The 21,157-nt window shown below is 32.2% G+C and overlaps 3 protein-coding genes across 7 annotated transcripts; 1 reads left to right on the forward strand and 2 right to left on the reverse strand.

The window, feature by feature from the left end:
* Positions 1–293: 293 nt before the first annotated feature.
* Positions 294–6,010, reverse strand: LOC133697693 (uncharacterized). 3 transcript variants are annotated; one of them, XM_062120424.1, is made up of 5 exons: positions 5,650–6,010; positions 4,627–4,713; positions 2,517–4,450; positions 1,469–1,661; positions 294–1,364 (listed from the first exon to the last, which is right to left on the reverse strand). In XM_062120424.1, exons 3-5 carry the CDS (start codon positions 4,389–4,391, stop codon positions 724–726), a joined length of 2,709 nt encoding a protein of 902 aa, XP_061976408.1. In that variant the 5' UTR covers positions 4,392–4,450; positions 4,627–4,713; positions 5,650–6,010; the 3' UTR covers positions 294–723. The 3 variants fall into 3 exon arrangements, with proteins under 3 accessions (XP_061976408.1, XP_061976409.1, XP_061976407.1); XM_062120425.1 differs by lacking the exon at positions 4,627–4,713; XM_062120423.1 differs by having other exon boundaries at positions 4,627–6,010.
* A 5,924-nt stretch (positions 6,011–11,934) lies between these two features.
* LOC133696106 (glutathione S-transferase DHAR2-like) lies at positions 11,935–15,559 on the forward strand. Its single transcript, XM_062118152.1, has 3 exons — positions 11,935–12,141; positions 12,256–12,346; positions 12,930–15,559. The coding sequence occupies exons 1-3, from the start codon at positions 12,084–12,086 to the stop codon at positions 13,075–13,077; spliced, it is 297 nt and encodes a 98-aa protein (XP_061974136.1). The 5' UTR covers positions 11,935–12,083; the 3' UTR covers positions 13,078–15,559.
* Positions 13,795–17,317, reverse strand: LOC133696105 (uncharacterized). 3 transcript variants are annotated; one of them, XM_062118150.1, is made up of 3 exons: positions 16,934–17,317; positions 15,911–15,997; positions 13,795–15,734 (listed from the first exon to the last, which is right to left on the reverse strand). In XM_062118150.1, exon 3 carries the CDS (start codon positions 15,673–15,675, stop codon positions 13,795–13,797), a length of 1,881 nt encoding a protein of 626 aa, XP_061974134.1. In that variant the 5' UTR covers positions 15,676–15,734; positions 15,911–15,997; positions 16,934–17,317. The 3 variants fall into 3 exon arrangements, with proteins under 3 accessions (XP_061974134.1, XP_061974135.1, XP_061974133.1); XM_062118151.1 differs by lacking the exon at positions 15,911–15,997; XM_062118149.1 differs by having other exon boundaries at positions 15,911–17,317.
* Between the last annotated feature and the right edge of the window lie 3,840 nt (positions 17,318–21,157).

Genomic DNA, 21,157 nt, shown 5'->3' on the forward strand with positions numbered 1-21,157 from the left:
GAGAGATAAATCATCTATAGAATACAGTATACTGAATTAATACAACGAAGATCTCCTAATCTGGTACTAGTCAGATAACCATAATGCTAATTGGGCTACTTGATTTATCGAAATGAAGAAATGAAAAATAAAATCTCTTTCAATTATCCTAAACGCGAAGGCCACCGATATCAGATTAAAAACATTATTCTGTAAACGGACTAATTAATCATCAGAAACAGTAGGGCAACACATGTTCTTTAAGAGGAGGCTACTGCACTAACTCACAAGGGTATATCACGCACCACTGAAGATAAAAAAAACAGTATCACATTTTTCATTTCACAGGAATGAAAGAACCTGGTACTTCAAAAACAAAAACTTCCACAGTAGAATGAATTCAATACATCATGAAAATTGGCTCGTGAATTTGATACAGAAAAAATTTACTCAAGCAAAAAAAAAAAAAACTTGAATACTCACTGCAATCTCCAAAACCAATTTCAAGCCTCACACCTAGATCAAAATTGTACCTACATATGCCTCTCCCCTACTGTTCAAACATGAACAAGCGAAAGACACTACTACCTCCCTAGTCCCTATACCTCTTCACTGTTTTTTCTTTTTTTTCTTTGGATTTTTAACAATACAGACAGACTATCCACATATTCTCGAGGAATTCTGATAGACTATCCAAATATTCTCGAGGAATTCTGATAACAATATAGTAATGCTCCCGGCCTTTCAGAAACTCTCCATGCTAACAACATCTGCAACCAGCTCGTCCATCAAACAATTTTCTATTTCTATACCGATGATCTGAACATCATCACTCAACTCTAACCACTTGTCATCCTTCCCCAGCACCTTTCCAGACTCCTTGCTGGCTTCCTTTTCCTCAGCAACCAGCAACATCCATAACTCCTCCTCAATCATCTCCTGGCCCATACTAAAACTAAACCTTCTTGCTACAGGTTTTGTCCATGTCGGCACACCCATGGATGGCTGTAGTATCTCAATCAGCCCTGAATTTATATGATCAAACAGAAGCCTCCTTTCAAACCTCTTCCAAGATGTCTGCTCACCAAACTTTTTCTCAAGGGTCTCAAAGACAAGAGGACTAATCGGGTATTCTTGAGAGTGCCACGAATCAAAGCCCATTTTCAGGTTCCTACTGTCAAAACCTGCCTCGGACAATACATTAACCAGGTAGGAGAAATCCCTACTCTCTTCAGCTCTGAAAAATCTTGTCTTGTCATTTTCATCAGAGTCATCCATTGATCCTCCTTCCCCAGAATCTTCATCGCTAGAAACCATCATGCCAGATCCTTCTGAGTATGTTTCTGATGCCTCCGACTTCATAAGTTCAAGATGCGACTGTAAACCTAGGAACCACGGGTAGATCAAAAGACAAGGAAAGAGATAAGGACAAAAACTTAAAAGAAAGAGAATCTGTGCAACTCTAAAGAAGCAGATCCAGTGCACCAACCATGTAAAGAAGCATGGACGCTCTCAAAACAGTCAGAGGTAGATGAAATCTCTTTCTTGAATAATGGTTCCAGTACAGAATCTGGACTAGGTTGATAAGCATCCTCAATGCTCATCAAAGATTCCGGGTCTCCGTCGGTGCCGGAGCAGTGTGAAGAAACAGACTCTATCTCAGAGATTCCATTGGATATATCCTGCAGCATTATTATATAATTCCTAATAAGAAAGAGCCTTCAAAATTTTATAGTAACAATTATCCAAAAGAAAGAAAAAGGTAATAAATCAAGTGAATAAAATAAACTATTAAGGATGACTAAAATATTCATATATGCATCTGTTAAAACCATAGGTGAGCTTCATTTAAGTGTATGACTAATAAAATCTGGAAATGATGTCTTTATTGCATCCTGGTTAAAATCATTTTGGTTATCGATTGCATATCCTCATTTCTTCCTGCACTGCATTGTAAGCAACATAGGAGAAAAGAGATAAAACACATGGAAAATAAAACCATAACAAATACAAAAGTTTCAGAATTTCAACAAAGTAAATAATTCATTAAAAACTAGAAACATCCCAACGGGATAACAATCATAAGAGGCCAGGAAACTTATACCCCAGTTGTCAGGAATATGCAACCACTTCCCCCAACATGTTAATGTAACAGAACATATGATGAATCAATGTGGCTTTCGGAGTCTATACTCCAACTTGCAAGAGAGTTTCACTAGCTCGATGAGGATGACGTTTTTTTAAGTTCGGGAAGGAACAAACAAACACTTTTCCTAGAAATCTTTTCTTAAATACCAACAATGAATGCTAATATCAGTTACATGCATCATAACACACAGCTGAGGTCATTAGTAGTGGATATTATTTCTGAAGATGTAGAACTTGTTACTATAAATTTTCCATTGCAATTTGCACAGCATGAGGAAAGATGCAGATAGTTATGTTTCCAGATAAATGCAGCAGCTAAATTACATTTAAGAATCTGCAAAATTTGGCTAATGAAATTTCAAGGTGTCAAGGAAAACAATGAATCATACCTGTTGAGTAGAAGTAGGTGAGTCTCGAGAAGAATATTCATCTTTTACTAGCGAGACACAATTGTTAGGTTCCAATTCAAGCAACTCGTGATATGACAGGGACCTCTTTGGAACTGCAATTTCTGCATCAGCCGGTGAATTAACTACCACGTTAGTTGAAGAAATATTGCTCATTGAAGATTTGCAAACTTCATAATTCTTTTCAGATAGATCCCCATCACTGCCTTCATTCTTGTGCCCCCCCTGTGTCACCCAAGGATCTTGCAAGGTCTGATAGTTTTGTCCAGATGAACCGAGAAATGAGGAACTTCGGCCATGTGAATTGCTCACCTCAATTTTGTTTTCCAGTTCATTTTGAAGAGCATAAACAGCATCTGCAGAATGATTGTTTTCTGACACCAGATGAGGAATTGATGGAGAAATCATACAGCTGGACTTTCGAAGAGATTTATGTCTGGCCATGGTTTTAGGACCTGCAACTGTATTAAAATTCACAAGAAGAGATCTGGATTTTGGTAAGTCTCTGACATGCCCACCATCCCGAAATTCCAGGCTTCTTGTGCCTAAAGGAGTATTAGAGTTCACACCTCCACTGCCAGGAACGACTTGATCATAGTTATCAGGATTGCAAGCAAATTTTTTTGGCCTTGCTTCACAATCAGGAATGGCAAGCATTTCCCCCAAGGTTTTACACCTACTAACTAGTTCAACCTGCTGAAACTTTTTGGTCGTCTTCCATCTTTCAGAGATTTGTTTCTTGGCTTCCCTGGCCAGATATGGCTCATCTGAACAGTGAAATTGGTTCTTCCTATCAGAAAAAACATGCAAAGAAGGTATCATCAACTCAGACTCTTTAGGCAAGTTGTCACTACCCCTGATTTCAGACGCGTGTGCCTTAGTAGAAATGCTGTTTATACCATGCCCCATTCTTCTGCTTATTTGCTTTGAAAACCTAGACCTCGACCTTGCAGGTCTTGAGTCACAGTCCATCTTCTTCCTTTCTTTCACTTCAGCATACAAGTTTTCATTTTGAACGTTGAGAATCTCTTCATGATTCCTATCAACTGAATGAAAAACCTCAATAGCACCGGTAGATGAAAAATATCTTCCAGCATTATGTGCCTTTCCTGGCTTTGGTTTCAGAACAACAATCCTGGTAGTGGGGAGGCATGACCCATCATTCAAATCCCATTGTGATCCAAGAAACTCATTAGCAATGTCAAGGCCAAGTTTTCTGCAGGAATATGTCCCAAGGCCATCTTCAATTTTCCTTGCATATCCTTGTTCACTTGGCCTCCAAAATTTCCTGCTCCTGCCAATATCTCTGCGGTCAGAAGGACACAATGGCCTTACAAATGTAATGAGCCCTGGCTGCAAGTAATGAGGGATGCCTTGCAGATTATTTGCTTTCTTGGTGAACTCTGGTTCCTGGAAATATTTTGGAAAATTATCAGTCTTTGAATCAATAACTTCCTGTGCATCATGACATTCCTTTGAACTTTGAAGCTTCATATCCTCTGAAACATCTGTCGATTGCTTGAATTCCTCCCTTCTAAACGTCACCTTTGCCCCTGGGGAACTTGAACGTATTTTTCTCTTTTCAACTGACATGCTACGGTGCTTGTGTCTCTTTAATGTTTCTAATATTTGGAAGACTTCGATATGATCTTTCTGCTCTTCACTACTCAACCTACATGAGTTAGGTTCTGAATTTTTCTCTCTAACACCTATAGAAGAAACTCTTCGTAGATAATTCTCAGAGAGCACTCTTGGTTTCTTTTGAACAGGCTGCTGGGGTGGCAGTTCATCAAGACCCATTAATTTTGCAATCACACTTTCTGTGATTTGTTTAGGTTTCATTTCCATTGACCTCATTTTGGGCACTTGAAGTTAACACTGCAAATTCAAGCCCTCTAGAATTTAAAACAACGCCACTGCACCAAATCAGATCAAAGAGAAATACCAAATCAGGTGAAATAAAATTATTCAAATACCAGGACAACTATTTCATGATTTATTTTCTTTCCTCTAATTTTCATGTTGTTGTATTCTGGGTGTGCAAAGTTAAAGAACAATTCTGCACAAAACCGAAACAGCAATAGCTACTTACTGTAGAGTAACTCCCTAGGTGTGCAAAGTTAAAGAACAATTCTGCACAAAATCAAAACAGCAATAGCTACTTCCTCTAGAGTAACTCCTGGAGCAAAAACTGATATAAGATGCCAAATTCAGACCATTTCCAGGAATTCAAACCCTTATTGCTTCCTGGAAATGATTTTATAAAAAAACAACAAATATGCAAAGAGAATATATTTGGAAAATGAAATGCAAAACGAAAGAAGAGAAAACAAACAAGGAAAGAAGAATCACAAACAACCAAGAAGATAGGGAAACAGCACGTAAAAAGAAAGCTAACCCTAAACACAGTTGCGGGAGACCAGTGAACAAAAAATGAAAAAATTGGATTTAACTTTTGAAAAAGCCCTATACTGGAAACATCATAACCTTTAGACCATATCTACCATCCTCGCAAGGAATAAAGAAAGAAAAAAAATATTAAGAAATAAAGATAGGATTTTTTTCTTCTTCTAAAAAACAGTCAGTGAATCCAAATCACAGCCCTTTGTGATCAGTCCATGAAGCCGAAAAGGAATCTCTGGAAACCCAAGTACTAAATCTCAATCAATACAAGATACTAGTAAGTGGCAGCACAGGCAATCAGCATGCAGAAACAGAATCATTAAAAACAGTTTTCTTTGGCAAGCAATTATTAGAACAACATAGAAACAAGTGTAAAGTGGTTGAGTAAATGTAACATACCGTCATCATTACGACTTGGTCACAGCTTTCAAAAGTAAAACAAAAAAATAAACCTATGAATTAACAAACTGCCATAACAAGAAGATGTGATAAGCAAAAACCATTGATCTCAAAGCATCAATAAGAACAAAACAAAAACCAAATGATCTTGATGCCACTACCACAGAACATCACTATTAAATTCCACTAGAAACAAAATCAATAAGTTTAGCAAAAGTGCACGCAAAAAATCAAAATCATTACAAACACCCCATAAACAACACAAGAACAAAAACCCAGAATTTCATTTAACAAAAAAGAGGGGGGAAATGACCTTTTTGAAGAGATCTTTGAATCTTGATGCCAATCTTGGATATCATTCGATTCATTTCTCCTTAACATGCGATGAATTCAATCAAAATCTCTTCTTTTAAAAGAAAAACAAAATCTTTAAGTCACGCTCAATGATAATCCTGATTAGAAATGAAGCAAGAAAAGACACGCCGCCATGCTGGATAAAAGTTTGGAGTCAGACAGATTTAATACAGAGAGAGAAAGAGAGAAGTTTAGGTCAACAGCAATGAAACTCATGCAGAAGAATCACAAATGGTCGGCTAAAATAAAAGTAGCAATTATTTTTTATATATAAATTAGATCATCAGAGATGCAAATGATAAGATTATAGTAATTAAATTAAATAAATGTGGGTGGAGAGACGTTAAGAAATCAAAAAAGCAGAGAGATGTTGAAGTTAATTAATAGAAAATTAGAAATGATTGAGACAGGATCTAATTATTAATTTGTTGATTTTTTTATTTAATATTTAATTATTTTAAAGAAGCATCATCGAAAGAAATAAGTGGGTTCGGTTTTTTGTCACTGTGTCGATTTACGCGCGCTTTTCTAACAACGTATTCGCGAACCTCGCGCCAGAATGATAAAGGACATAGCTACTCTCACTCCTGTTTTTGCTTCTTACAGATATACTGCACTTGGGAGTACCCGGATTTTTTTAATTTAGGGAGATATACTGATCTTAAGACTATTTTCAAGTATTAAACATTTGTTAATGAGTAATTACAGCCTCTAATCACTTTTGCTTTCTGTGTTTGTGATAAAATTTATAGAAAACAATCAAATAAATTTGCATGTAAAATTAATATGACTGGTTTGATTATATGTTTAATTATTATAAAGAAAATGACTAAATAACCTTCACACTTTATTTATTGCTCATTGAAGATAAAACTTTTAATTGATTAGCAAGGGATTAAAAAATAAAATTTTTAATTAAAGATTGATTTTGATAACATTTTAAGCTAAATCCGACAAAAATGGAAGGTATAGATGCGTTTAGATAATATTAAAAAAAAATTGTTAATATACTTCTACTTTAAATCATTCTTTTCAGAGAACATAAATCTTTAAAACAGCATTAATTTTATCAGTGTTGTTTTTTACAATACCGTGCCAGAAAAAACACATGCAGAATGATATTCTAGCTAGTATTGGATTTAGAAGGACTGGATGTGGAAATAGTGAGAAACATCGACAAATAGGAGTATTTATTGTGGTCAACGGAAAACGCGGCAAAACATCCGCAAGTGATTTGCATGTGAACTGAGACAAGATCAGGAGGGTATCTTCTTATTATTGTTTCCGTTGCATGAGCCATGAGGGCGCCAAGTTGTGATTGATTACGTGGCCGGTAGTTGGACCTGGTGGCAAGTGGGCTTTCAAGTTCGGAGTCCATCATTCAAACCAGGGCCGAGCCCTTGAATTTGGGTGGTTTCTGAAACTTAACTCACTGTCATACTCCTGTTTAGCATTGGGTTACAAAAGTGTTTTTAACAAAAATAAATAAATAAATAAATTTTTTATTTTAGAATACGATGATGATGATGTTAAAAATAATTTTTAAAAATAAAAAATATTATTTTAATATATTTTAGAATGAAAAGCATTTTGAAAAGCAACCACAACCACACTCAGCTTGCAATGTCACCTGGTTTAGTGTCATTTTATGGGTTTTGAGATGTTTGATAATGTAGTAGCGGTTATTTTTTAAAGTGTTTTTTATTTAAAAATATATTAAAATAATATTTTTTATTTTAAAAAAATTATTTGTGATATCAACTCATCAAAATAATATAAAAAACTAAAAATATTAGTTTGAAGCATGGAAAAAATAAAAATATTTCAAATTTTTTCAAAAGTATTTTTAAAATTAAAAAACAAACATACCCTATAGCTTGTTAACCCATACAATAAAAAAGAAGTGTTTTTTTAGTTTTTTAAAAATTAAATTGTATTCTGATTGAAACGGTCAATTCATACCTAATTTCTTTAAAACTTAAACTTAAATTGAATCCCAAGTAAACCCGTCAAATTAATCTTGATTTAATAACACGGGGTGAGTGAATGGTATTTTTTTTTTTCCCCTAACAAAAGCAAAGCACGGCCCCTGAGGGTGGCTAATTGATATCTCCGCCGTAAGAAATTTCCGGGCCCTTAAAAGGTGAAAAGTGGCTCTCTTATCATGGTAGCTTCCTTTTTCTCGTGAAGGGAAACTGAGCCGGCAAAAAAAATTATAAAAATAGCAATCCGTAGTTAAAATCCTTGCCGATCATTATCATTAAATGAATGGATTTGTGACTTTCGGAGGAAAGATTGTTCGAGCAATCTAGCAGAATGCTTAATAACAAAAGAAGAAGAAAAGACAGAGAAGAAGATGAACGAAAGAGACAGGCACCACAACAAGCAAGAAAAAAAAAATCAAAAAAGCAGATGCTATGGTCGATCCTTTGAGGGGAACTAGACATCCCCACTGTAATAAAGAGTGAACGTCGTGAAAGCCCCCATCACTCTCATTGTTTGCTTTTTGACGTCCTCGAGTAGGAAGGAATACGTGGCTGAAACTGAAAATGGACAGATAGGCAGATTCTCCAACATGTTCCCAAATTTCCCTGTGGATCCCTTTATTCATGATGTTATATGATGCTATGTTTTATTTTTTTAATTTTTTTGTGTTGGTTTGCTATTAGAAAAATTAATTAATAAAAAATACTTTTCGGTTACAAAAATTTTAACTTGGTTTCAAGAAAAGTGTTTTTCAAAAAAATTTAGACGGATAACACTTTTTGAAAGTTGTGAAAAATTTAGAAATGTCATTTTATTTGCTGATTATATCAAATTTAGCTCTCAAACTTTTGATTACTGTATATATTTTGTTTTAAATATTTATTTTTCAATTTCATCTCTTAAAATTTAATTTTTATATTAACTTTGACCCTCGTTTTTATAATTGTTATTTGGTTTTTCCTTGTTATTTTTTTATTGAAATTTTTTATGTATCAAATTTGGTTCTCATGCTTTTGATTGTTACTTATTTTATTTGAAATAATTTATAAAATATTAATTATTATTATTTTAATTTCTTCATCTTTCATCTTTTTATTTTTTAGATTTGATTTCTATTATTTTGATTATTATTTATTTTATTTGAGATAATTTATGAAATTATATATTTTTTAATTTCATTCTCATTCAATTTTTTAATTTGTAAGATTTGTTTCTCATTATTTTAATAAACTTGAGAAAAATAAAATATTAATAAGTTATTTTACAGTTTATTTTTCATGACATAGCCAGATACTAGAAAGTCTTTTCCAGCTTATTTTTCATTACACTATCAAACATCATAAAATAATTCACTTTCCAAAAAGAAACTACTTTTCAGCAAACAAACAAGAAATGTTATTTTTTAAAATCACTAGTTTTTTCTATGTTTTTTTAGCATTTTGAAGAAAATAATTAATTTACTGAGTCTAAGATTAAACCTTATATGACTGAACATGGTTGAACAAACTCCTCCTCTCTACCTTTTATTTTTTCAATTTTTCAATTTTTCAATGATCTTTTATATTATCTACCAACATTCAAGGATCAAAACATTAAAATATTAAGTTTAGTATCGATCAAATACGTATAAAATAATAAAAAAATATAAAAATTAAAGATTGAATGATCAAAGTGAAGTTTTTTTATGCTGTTTAAGAAAGTATTTAAAAATATGGTAGCAGTTAATTTTCAAAGTGTTTTTCATTTTAAAACATATTAAAATAATATTTTTTTTTTATTTTTTAAAAATTATTTTTAACATCAACACATCAAAATAATATAAAAATATAAAAAACATATTAATTTAAAAAAATATATATAAAAAATTATTTTTTTTCAAAAATATTTTCAAAACAAAATACTAAAAACTACTTAAACCAAGCACATGGAAAAAAGGTTACGTGATATTGGACGTTGTTTCTTTTCATTTTTATATTAAGAATAACCTTAAATTATAATTTATAAAATTAATATTTTATTTAATGTCAGACATTTTTTTTTATCATTTCATACATGTGAGAGCAATGCAATTCAAAATAAATCTCAAACGCCCCGTTTGTTTGCTGAAAAAGTAGTTTTATTTTGAAAAGTGAATTCCGAAAAGTATTTTTCGATGTTTGGTAGTGTAATAGAAGTTAAGTTGGAAAACACTTTCTAGTGTTTGATTATGTTATGGAAAATGAGCTGGAAAATAACTTATTAATGTTTTATTTTTTTCAAGTTTATTAAAATAACGAGGAACAAATCTTACAGATTAAAAAGTTGAATAGGAATGGAATTGAAAAAAAATATAATTTCATAAATTATCTCAAATAAAATAAATAATAATCAAAATAATAGAGATCAAATAAAAAATAAAAAAATTGAAAGATGAAGAAATTACAATAATAATAATTAACATTTCATAAATTATTTCAAATAAAATAAGTAACAATAAAAAGCACGAGGATCAAATTTGATGGATAAAAATTTCAATTAAAAAATAATAAGTAAAAAGCTAATAGCAATTATAAAAATAAGGATCAAAGTTAATATAAAAATTAAATTTTAAGATATGAAATTAAAAAATAAATATTCAAAATAAAATATACATAGCAATCAAAAGTTGAAGATCAAATTTGATATATTCAGTAAATAATGACATTTCTAAATTTTTCACAATTTCTGAAAAGTATTTTTTGTCTAAATTTTCGAGAAAAACACTTTTCTGAAAACCAAGCCAAATTTTCCTTTGACTGGAAAGTGTTTTCCATTGACCAACTTTTCTAATGGCAAATAAACATATGAAAGTTTGAAAAGTGATTTTTCGGGAAACAAACATAGCTAAAAGAAAAAATACTTTTTTGGAAACGAAGTAAAATTTTTCCTTAACTGGAAAGTGTTTTTCGTTGACTGATCTTTGACTGGAAAGTGTTTTCTGTTGATCGGAAAATATTTTCCATTAGCTATCTTTTTTAATAGTAAATAAACACATGAAAGTTTAAAAAACAATTTTCCAGAAACAATTTTTCAAGAAACAAAATATAAAACCAGTATATAACCAACACGACATAATTTCCACCGACTAAATAAAAAAAATCCAAAAACTAACTAGAAAGTAGAAAGGAGACATGTGTGATTGAAAATATGAACAAAAATGAATTTAATATATTTTAAACATGATTCGCTATCAAGTCACGCTCAAAACCTCCAATTAATTCACCTGACAAGGTTGATAACACGTATTTTATCCTGTGATCAATAAAAGAATCTTGACACCACCAAGAACATATCCGGGAAGACGACCATATTCATTTTGGTGAGCTGTCTTTCCTGCTGCTTCCTGATTGCCAGCCAGCACTGTTTGTTTTTTATTTTTAAAAATAATTTGTTTATGTTTTAAATTATTTTAATGTATTAATATAAAAAAAATATAAAATAAAAAAAATATTATTTTAATATATTTTTAAATAAAAAATACTTAAAAATAACCCTGCAAGAAAAATGTGCAAAACCTAATTTATCATCACTCATCGGATCCATTCTCACGGCTTGAAAAGGAAACAAAATCAAACAATTTTTATTTTCCCTTATAAGTTTGTGCTCCCAAAAACAAGATATACCCGTGATAAGACTCAGGGATCAGGAGAGCATGAATCAAAAGAATATTTTAAATAAGGATCAAAACGAGTTTGCTTAAAATTACTGGTTTTTTACTTGGTTCTACTTAGGTCAAAAGGTTTGCAAGTTAATTCAGTTCTTGACTTGGCCATACCGTGTTAATCGTATTAAGAGTTTATTTGACAGTATAGTTTTAAGTGTTTTTTAAATAATTTTTCATGTTAAAATACATGTTAATAATTTTTTTTATTTTTTAAAAGTTATTTTTGATATTAATACATCAAAACGATTTAAAACATATAAATTACATTAAATTTTTATAAAATAAAAAAATTTTAACTTTTTTAAAAATACAGATTAAACCGCGTTAGTAAACGTTAACTAAGTTTCTATCATTTTGAATTCAAAATTAAAAACGGGATTGAAGAAGGAAAAACTCACATCAGAAATCTGAAGGTATAGAAAAGAAATTAAGGAGGATAAATGAGTGGCAAAAAGGCAAGAACATTCTGGATCAAAGGACAACCTTTTTGTAAATAACTCACATTTAACACGTCTTCCTAAACCAGAATATGATAAAATTATCCTCAACCCCACAAAGCATGACGTATGCCCATGTCTCACTGGTCCTGTTCTGTTCACCCTGGTCTAACATCCATCAAAAAAACCACACAATAAATACACCACCACACCACCGGTCACTCACCGCCTCCTGCATACCCCCCTCACTGCCTCATAAACCTTTCGCTGCAATCTCTCCCTCAAAAAATGGTTCTTGAGATCGCTGTCAAAGCTGCTGTCGGTGCCCCTGATATTCTTGGAGACTGTAAGTTCTCTTTGCTTTTTTTTTTTGGGTGTCATTTGGTTGTGATTTTGGATCTGGGTTTTGATGGGAACTTTGCATGCTTGTGTTAAAGTTTGCGTCCTTTTGTTGTTTTAGGCCCATTTAGCCAGAGAGCTCTCTTGACTCTGGAAGAGAAGAAAATTCCTTACAAGTCTCATCTCATCAATCTTAGTGACAAACCTCAATGGTATTAAACTGATCATATACATCAGTCTTCAAAAATAGTTGTTTTTATTGCAAATCTGAGGTTGCTGTGTGCTTTTATTGTTCATTTCAAGCGTCTGAGAAAATGGGTTCCTGTTATGTGCATGGCTTGTTGGCTAGATATGGTATTTTGAGGCTTTTTTGTTGTTGTTGTGTTGGATTACTTATAGCTGTTGTTTTTGCTGTCACCATGTGTGTGTAACCGTGTGTTTCACGTGTATGGGCGATTATTATTTGCCTAAGAAGAAACTGTACTTCCAAAATATGAAGGTTATTGTTGACTTCGTTATCCACTGCAGAATAAACTGTTAAAAAATGTTCTAGGAGGGCATGATCATTTTTTCATATATAAATTCAGATATGAAATGAAGGTTTAATGTGCAAAGAGGATCGCAGATCATTGATAACAACTGCTATCATAAACTATGGATTAATAGAACTTTTATTGACCAGAGTACACCTACTTGATATGAACACTTTGAATAGACATGGAAAATGCATGTGCAATTCTTGTTGCTTTTATGTGCTATGATGGATTAACATTTAGATGGTTGTTCTTTTGATAGGTTCTTGGAGGTAAACCCGGAAGGAAAGGTTCCAGTGGTGAAATTTGATGACAAATGGGTCTCAGACTCTGATGTGATTGTTGGGATCTTAGAGGAGAAATACCCTGAGCCCTCTCTTGCCACTCCTCCGGAATTTGCCTCTGTGTAAGCATCTTTCTCATTCCATGACCGTCTCCACTAGTTTGAACGTGGATGTGGTAGTTTTCTGAGATTTGTTTTACATAGAAATGGGGCAGGTTGTAAAGCGAAGTACCATTTTCTTCTTAGAACGTAAGCTCTATTGTCACAATAAATAACAGGTGAGCAGGGGGAGAAAGATGTTTTTTAATAGCGTAGTTTCATACTCAAGCTCGAGATTCACTGACTGATGTGAATATGGGAAAATATGGGAAGTTGCTGAAATTGCAAGATAGATATCGTTTGCAAATCGATTCCTGTAAAAGATTTTTTATATATGCAACCACTTCCCCCAACATGTTAATGTAACAGAACATATGATGAATCAATGTGGCTTTCGGAGTCTATACTCCAACTTGCAAGAGAGTTTCACTAGCTCGATGAGAATGACGCTTTTCTAAGTTCGGGAAGGAACAAACAAACACTTTTCCTAGAAATCTTTTCTTAAATACCAACAATGAATGCTAATATCAGTTACATGCATCATAACACACAGCTGAGGTCATTAGTAGTGGATATTATTTCTGAAGATGTAGAACTTGTTACTATAAATTTTCCATTGCAATTTGCACAGCATGAGGAAAGATGCAGATAGTTATGTTTCCAGATAAATGCAGCAGCTAAATTACATTTAAGAATCTGCAAAATTTGGCTAATGAAATTTCAAGGTGTCAAGGAAAACAATGAATCATACCTGTTGAGTAGAAGTAGGTGAGTCTCGAGAAGAATATTCATCTTTTACTAGCGAGACACAATTGTTAGGTTCCAATTCAAGCAACTCGTGATATGACAGGGACCTCTTTGGAACTGCAATTTCTGCATCAGCCGGTGAATTAACTACCACGTTAGTTGAAGAAATATTGCTCATTGAAGATTTGCAAACTTCATAATTCTTTTCAGATAGATCCCCATCACTGCCTTCATTCTTGTGCCCCCCCTGTGTCACCCAAGGATCTTGCAAGGTCTGATAGTTTTGTCCAGATGAACCGAGAAATGAGGAACTTCGGCCATGTGAATTGCTCACCTCAATTTTGTTTTCCAGTTCATTTTGAAGAGCATAAACAGCATCTGCAGAATGATTGTTTTCTGACACCAGATGAGGAATTGATGGAGAAATCATACAGCTGGACTTTCGAAGAGATTTATGTCTGGCCATGGTTTTAGGACCTGCAACTGTATTAAAATTCACAAGAAGAGATCTGGATTTTGGTAAGTCTCTGACATGCCCACCATCCCGAAATTCCAGGCTTCTTGTGCCTAAAGGAGTATTAGAGTTCACACCTCCACTGCCAGGAACGACTTGATCATAGTTATCAGGATTGCAAGCAAATTTTTTTGGCCTTGCTTCACAATCAGGAATGGCAAGCATTTCCCCCAAGGTTTTACACCTACTAACTAGTTCAACCTGCTGAAACTTTTTGGTCGTCTTCCATCTTTCAGAGATTTGTTTCTTGGCTTCCCTGGCCAGATATGGCTCATCTGAACAGTGAAATTGGTTCTTCCTATCAGAAAAAACATGCAAAGAAGGTATCATCAACTCAGACTCTTTAGGAAAGTTGTCACTACCCCTGATTTCAGACGCGTGTGCCTTAGTAGAAATGCTGTTTATCCCATGCCCCATTCTTCTGCTTATTTGCTTTGAAAACCTAGACCTCGACCTTGCAGGTCTTGAGTCACAGTCCATCTTCTTCCTTTCTTTCACTTCAGCATACAAGTTTTCATTTTGAACGTTGAGAATCTCTTCATGATTCCTATCAACTGAATGAAAAACCTCAATAGCACCGGTAGATGAAAAATATCTTCCAGCATTATGTGCCTTTCCTGGCTTTGGTTTCAGAACAACAATCCTGGTAGTGGGGAGGCATGACCCATCATTCAAATCCCATTGTGATCCAAGAAACTCATTAGCAATGTCAAGGCCAAGTTTTCTGCAGGAATATGTCCCAAGGCCATCTTCAATTTTCCTTGCATATCCTTGTTCACTTGGCCTCCAAAATTTCCTGCTCCTGCCAATATCTCTGCGGTCAGAAGGACACAATGGCCTTACAAATGTAATGAGCCCTGGCTGCAAGTAATGAGGGATGCCTTGCAGATTATTTGCTTTCTTGGTGAACTCTGGTTCCTGGAAATATTTTGGAAAATTATCAGTCTTTGAATCAATAACTTCCTGTGCATCATGACATTCCTTTGAACTTTGAAGCTTCATATCCTCTGAAACATCTGTCGATTGCTTGAATTCCTCCCTTCTAAACGTCACCTTTGCCCCTGGGGAACTTGAACGTATTTTTCTCTTTTCAACTGACATGCTACGGTGCTTGTGTCTCTTTAATGTTTCTAATATTTGGAAGACTTCGATATGATCTTTCTGCTCTTCACTACTCAACCTACATGAGTTAGGTTCTGAATTTTTCTCTCTAACACCTATAGAAGAAACTCTTCGTAGATAATTCTCAGAGAGCACTCTTGGTTTCTTTTGAACAGGCCGCTGGGGTGGCAGTTCATCAAGACCCATTAATTTTGCAATCACACTTTCTGTGATTTGTTTAGGTTTCATTTCCATTGACCTCATTTTGGGCACTTGAAGTTAACACTGCAAATTCAAGCCCTCTAGAATTTAAAACAACGCCACTGCACCAAATCAGATCAAAGAGAAATACCAAATCAGGTGAAATAAAATTATTCAAATACCAGGACAACTATTTCATGATTTATTTTCTTTCCTCTAATTTTCATGTTGTTGTATTCTGGGTGTGCAAAGTTAAAGAACAATTCTGCACAAAACCAAAACAGCAATAGCTACTTACTGTAGAGTAACTCCCTAGGTGTGCAAAGTTAAAGAACAATTCTGCACAAAATCAAAACAGCAATAGCTACTTCCTCTAGAGTAACTCCTGGAGCAAAAACTGATATAAGATGCCAAATTCAGACCATTTCCAGGAATTCAAACCCTTATTGCTTCCTGGAAATGATTTTATAAAAAAACAACAAATATGCAAAGAGAATATATTTGGAAAATGAAATGCAAAACGAAAGAAGAGAAAACAAACAAGGAAAGAAGAATCACAAACAACCAAGAAGATAGGGAAACAGCACGTAAAAAGAAAGCTAACCCTAAACACAGTTGCGGGAGACCAGTGAACAAAAAATGAAAAAATTGGATTTAACTTTTGAAAAAGCCCTATACTGGAAACATCATAACCTTTAGACCATATCTACCATCCTCGCAAGGAATAAAGAAAGAAAAAAAATATTAAGAAATAAAGATAGGATTTTTTTTTTCTTCTAAAAAACAGTCAGTGAATCCAAATCACAGCCCTTTGTGATCAGTCCATGAAGCCGAAAAGGAATCTCTGGAAACCCAAGTACTAAATCTCAATCAATACAAGATACTAGTAAGTGGCAGCACAGGCAATCAGCATGCAGAAACAGAATCATTAAAAACAGTTTTCTTTGGCAAGCAATTATTAGAACAACATAGAAACAAGTGTAAAGTGGTTGAGTAAATGTAACATAACGTCATCATTACGACTTGGTCACAGCTTTCAAAAGTAAAACAAAAAAATAAACCTATGAATTAACAAACTGCCATAACAAGAAGATGTGATAAGCAAAAACCATTGATCTCAAAGCATCAATAAGAACAAAACAAAAACCAAATGATCTTGATGCCACTACCACAGAACATCACTATTAAATTCCACTAGAAACAAAATCAATAAGTTTAGCAAAAGTGCACGCAAAAAATCAAAATCATTACAAACACCCCATAAACAACACAAGAACAAAAACCCAGAATTTCATTTAACAAAAAAGAGGGGGGAAATGACCTTTTTGAAGAGATCTTTGAATCTTGATGCCAATCTTGGATATCATTCGATTCATTTCTCCTTAACATGCGATGAATTCAATCAAAATCTCTTCTTTTAAAAGAAAAACAAAATCTTTAAGTCACGCTCAATGATAATCCTGATTAGAAATGAAGCAAGAAAAGACACGCCGCCATGCTGGATAAAAGTTTGGAGTCAGACAGATTTAATACAGAGAGAGAAAGAGAGAAGTTTAGGTCAACAGCAATGAAACTCATGCAGAAGAATCACAAATGGTCGGCTAAAATAAAAGTAGCAATTATTTTTTATATATAAATTAGATCATCAGAGATGCAAATGATAAGATTATAGTAATTAAATTAAATAAATGTGGGTGGAGAGACGTTAAGAAATCAAAAAAGCAGAGAGATGTTGAAGTTAATTAATAGAAAATTAGAAATGATTGAGACAGGATCTAATTATTAATTTGTTGATTTTTTTATTTAATATTTAATTATTTTAAAGAAGCATCATCGAAAGAAATAAGTGGGTTCGGTTTTTTGTCACTGTGTCGATTTACGCGCGCTTTTCTAACAACGTATTCGCGAACCTCGCGCCAGAATGATAAAGGACATAGCTACTCTCACTCCTGTTTTTGCTTCTTACAGATATACTGCACTTGGGAGTACCCGGATTTTTTTAATTTAGGGAGATATACTGATCTTAAGACTATTTTCAAGTATTAAACATTTGTTAATGAGTAATTACAGCCTCTAATCACTTTTGCTTTCTGTGTTTGTGATAAAATTTATAGAAAACAATCAAATAAATTTGCATGTAAAATTAATATGACTGGTTTGATTATATGTTTAATTATTATAAAGAAAATGACTAAATAACCTTCACACTTTATTTATTGCTCATTGAAGATAAAACTTTTAATTGATTAGCAAGGGATTAAAAAATAAAATTTTTAATTAAAGATTGATTTTGATAACATTTTAAGCTAAATCCGACAAAAATGGAAGGTATAGATGCGTTTAGATAATATTAAAAAAAAATTGTTAATATACTTCTACTTTAAATCATTCTTTTCAGAGAACATAAATCTTTAAAACAGCATTAATTTTATCAGTGTTGTTTTTTACAATACCGTGCCAGAAAAAACACATGCAGAATGATATTCTAGCTAGTATTGGATTTAGAAGGACTGGATGTGGAAATAGTGAGAAACATCGACAAATAGGAGTATTTATTGTGGTCAACGGAAAACGCGGCAAAACATCCGCAAGTGATTTGCATGTGAACTGAGACAAGATCAGGAGGGTATCTTCTTATTATTGTTTCCGTTGCATGAGCCATGAGGGCGCCAAGTTGTGATTGATTACGTGGCCGGTAGTTGGACCTGGTGGCAAGTGGGCTTTCAAGTTCGGAGTCCATCATTCAAACCAGGGCCGAGCCCTTGAATTTGGGTGGTTTCTGAAACTTAACTCACTGTCATACTCCTGTTTAGCATTGGGTTACAAAAGTGTTTTTAACAAAAATAAATAAATAAATAAATTTTTTATTTTAGAATACGATGATGATGATGTTAAAAATAATTTTTAAAAATAAAAAATATTATTTTAATATATTTTAGAATGAAAAGCATTTTGAAAAGCAACCACAACCACACTCAGCTTGCAATGTCACCTGGTTTAGTGTCATTTTATGGGTTTTGAGATGTTTGATAATGTAGTAGCGGTTATTTTTTAAAGTGTTTTTTATTTAAAAATATATTAAAATAATATTTTTTATTTTAAAAAAATTATTTGTGATATCAACTCATCAAAATAATATAAAAAACTAAAAATATTAGTTTGAAGCATGGAAAAAATAAAAATATTTCAAATTTTTTCAAAAGTATTTTTAAAATTAAAAAACAAACATACCCTATAGCTTGTTAACCCATACAATAAAAAAGAAGTGTTTTTTTAGTTTTTTAAAAATTAAATTGTATTCTGATTGAAACGGTCAATTCATACCTAATTTCTTTAAAACTTAAACTTAAATTGAATCCCAAGTAAACCCGTCAAATTAATCTTGATTTAATAACACGGGGTGAGTGAATGGTATTTTTTTTTTTCCCCTAACAAAAGCAAAGCACGGCCCCTGAGGGTGGCTAATTGATATCTCCGCCGTAAGAAATTTCCGGGCCCTTAAAAGGTGAAAAGTGGCTCTCTTATCATGGTAGCTTCCTTTTTCTCGTGAAGGGAAACTGAGCCGGCAAAAAAAATTATAAAAATAGCAATCCGTAGTTAAAATCCTTGCCGATCATTATCATTAAATGAATGGATTTGTGACTTTCGGAGGAAAGATTGTTCGAGCAATCTAGCAGAATGCTTAATAACAAAAGAAGAAGAAAAGACAGAGAAGAAGATGAACGAAAGAGACAGGCACCACAACAAGCAAGAAAAAAAAAATCAAAAAAGCAGATGCTATGGTCGATCCTTTGAGGGGAACTAGACATCCCCACTGTAATAAAGAGTGAACGTCGTGAAAGCCCCCATCACTCTCATTGTTTGCTTTTTGACGGCCTCGAGTAGGAAGGAATACGTGGCTGAAAATGGACAGATAGGCAGATTCTCCAACAATGTTCCCAAATTTCCCTGTGGATCCCTTTATTCATGATGTTATATGATGCTATGTTTGTTTTTTCAAATTTATTTTTTGAAAAATTATTTTTTAAATTTTTTTGTGTTTGTTTGCTTTTAGAAAAATTAATCAATAAAAAATATTTTTCAGTTACAAAAATTTTAACTTGGTTTCAAGAAAAATGTTTTTCAAAAAAATTTAAACGGATAACACTTTTTGAAAGTTGTGAAAAATTTAGAAATGTCATTTTATTTGCTGATTATATCAAATTTGGCTCTCAAACTTTTGATTACTATATATATTTTGTTTTAAATATTTATTTTTCAATTTCATCTCTTAAAATTTAATTTTTATATTAACTTTAGTTCTCGTTTTTATAATTGTTATTTGGTTTTTCCTTATTATTTTTTTATTAAATTTTTTTATGTATCAAATTTGGTTCTCATTCTTTTGATTGTCACTTATTTTATTTGAAATAATTTATAAAATGTTAATTATTATTATTTTAATTTCTTCATCTTTTATTTTTTTTATTTTTTAGATCTGATCTGTACTATTTTAATTATTATTTATTTTATTTGAGATAATTTATGAAATTATATTTTTTTCAATTTCATTCTCATTTAATTTTTTAATTTTTAAGATTTGCTTCTTATTATTTTAATAAATTTGAGAAAAATAAAATATTAATAAATTATTTTACAGCTCATTTTTCATGACATAACCAAACACTAAAAAATATTTTCTAGCTTATTTTTTATTACACTACCAAATATCAGAAAATAATTCACTTTTCAAGATGAAACTACTTTTCAGAAAATAAACAGGGAATGTTTTTTTTTTAAATCACGGGTTTTTTCTATGTTTTTTTAGCATTTTGAAGAAAATAATTAATTTACTGAATCTAAGATTAAACCTTGTATGACCGGAACATGGTTGAACAAACTCCTCCTCTCTCCCTTTTATTTTTTCAATGATCTTTTATATTATCTACCAACATTCAAGGATCAAAACATTAAAATATTAGGTTTAATATCAATCAAATAAGCATAAAATAATCAAAAATATAAAAATTAAAAATCGAATGGTCAAGGTGAAGTTTCTTCATGCTTTTTAAGAAAAGTATTTAAAAGTATAGTAGTTGTTGATTTTTAAAGTGTTTTTTATTTTAAAACATATTAAAATAATATTTTTTTATTTTAAAAAAATTATTTTTAACATTAACACATCAAAATAATATGAAAACATAAAAAACATATTAATTTAAAAAAATAAAAAAATTAAATTTTTTCAAAAATATTTTCAAAACGGAATTTCAAAAATTACTTAATCCATGCACATGGAAAAAAAGGTTATGTGATCTTGGACGTTGTTTCTTTTAATTTTTATATTTAGAATAACCTTAGATTATAATTTATAAAATTAGTATTTTATTTAATGTCAGACATTTTTTTATCCTTTCATACATGTGAGAGCAGTGCAATTCAAAACAAATCTCAAAATATAAAACCGACACAACATAATTTCCACCGACCAAATAAAAAAAATCCAAAAACTAACTAGAAAGTAGAAAGGAGACATGTGTGTGATTGAAAATATGAAAAAAAATGA

This window comes from Populus nigra, chromosome 6, assembly GCF_951802175.1.
Source record: "Populus nigra chromosome 6, ddPopNigr1.1, whole genome shotgun sequence".
Taxonomy (NCBI): Eukaryota; Viridiplantae; Streptophyta; class Magnoliopsida; order Malpighiales; family Salicaceae; genus Populus; species Populus nigra.

Coding starts and splice junctions, on each gene's coding strand:
- LOC133697693 (XM_062120425.1), bottom strand. CDS start 4,391: ATGAGGTCAATGGAAATGAAACCTAAACAAATCACAGAAAGTGTGATT. Junction 1,662..2,516: donor CACCTACTTCTACTCAACAG/GTATGATTCATT, acceptor ATAATGCTGCAG/GATATATCCAATGGAATCTC. Junction 1,365..1,468: donor CGTCCATGCTTCTTTACATG/GTTGGTGCACTG, acceptor CGTGGTTCCTAG/GTTTACAGTCGCATCTTGAA.
- LOC133696106 (XM_062118152.1), top strand. CDS start 12,084: ATGGTTCTTGAGATCGCTGTCAAAGCTGCTGTCGGTGCCCCTGATATT. Junction 12,142..12,255: donor CCCTGATATTCTTGGAGACT/GTAAGTTCTCTT, acceptor TTGTTGTTTTAG/GCCCATTTAGCCAGAGAGCT. Junction 12,347..12,929: donor CTTAGTGACAAACCTCAATG/GTATTAAACTGA, acceptor TTCTTTTGATAG/GTTCTTGGAGGTAAACCCGG.
- LOC133696105 (XM_062118151.1), bottom strand. CDS start 15,675: ATGAGGTCAATGGAAATGAAACCTAAACAAATCACAGAAAGTGTGATT.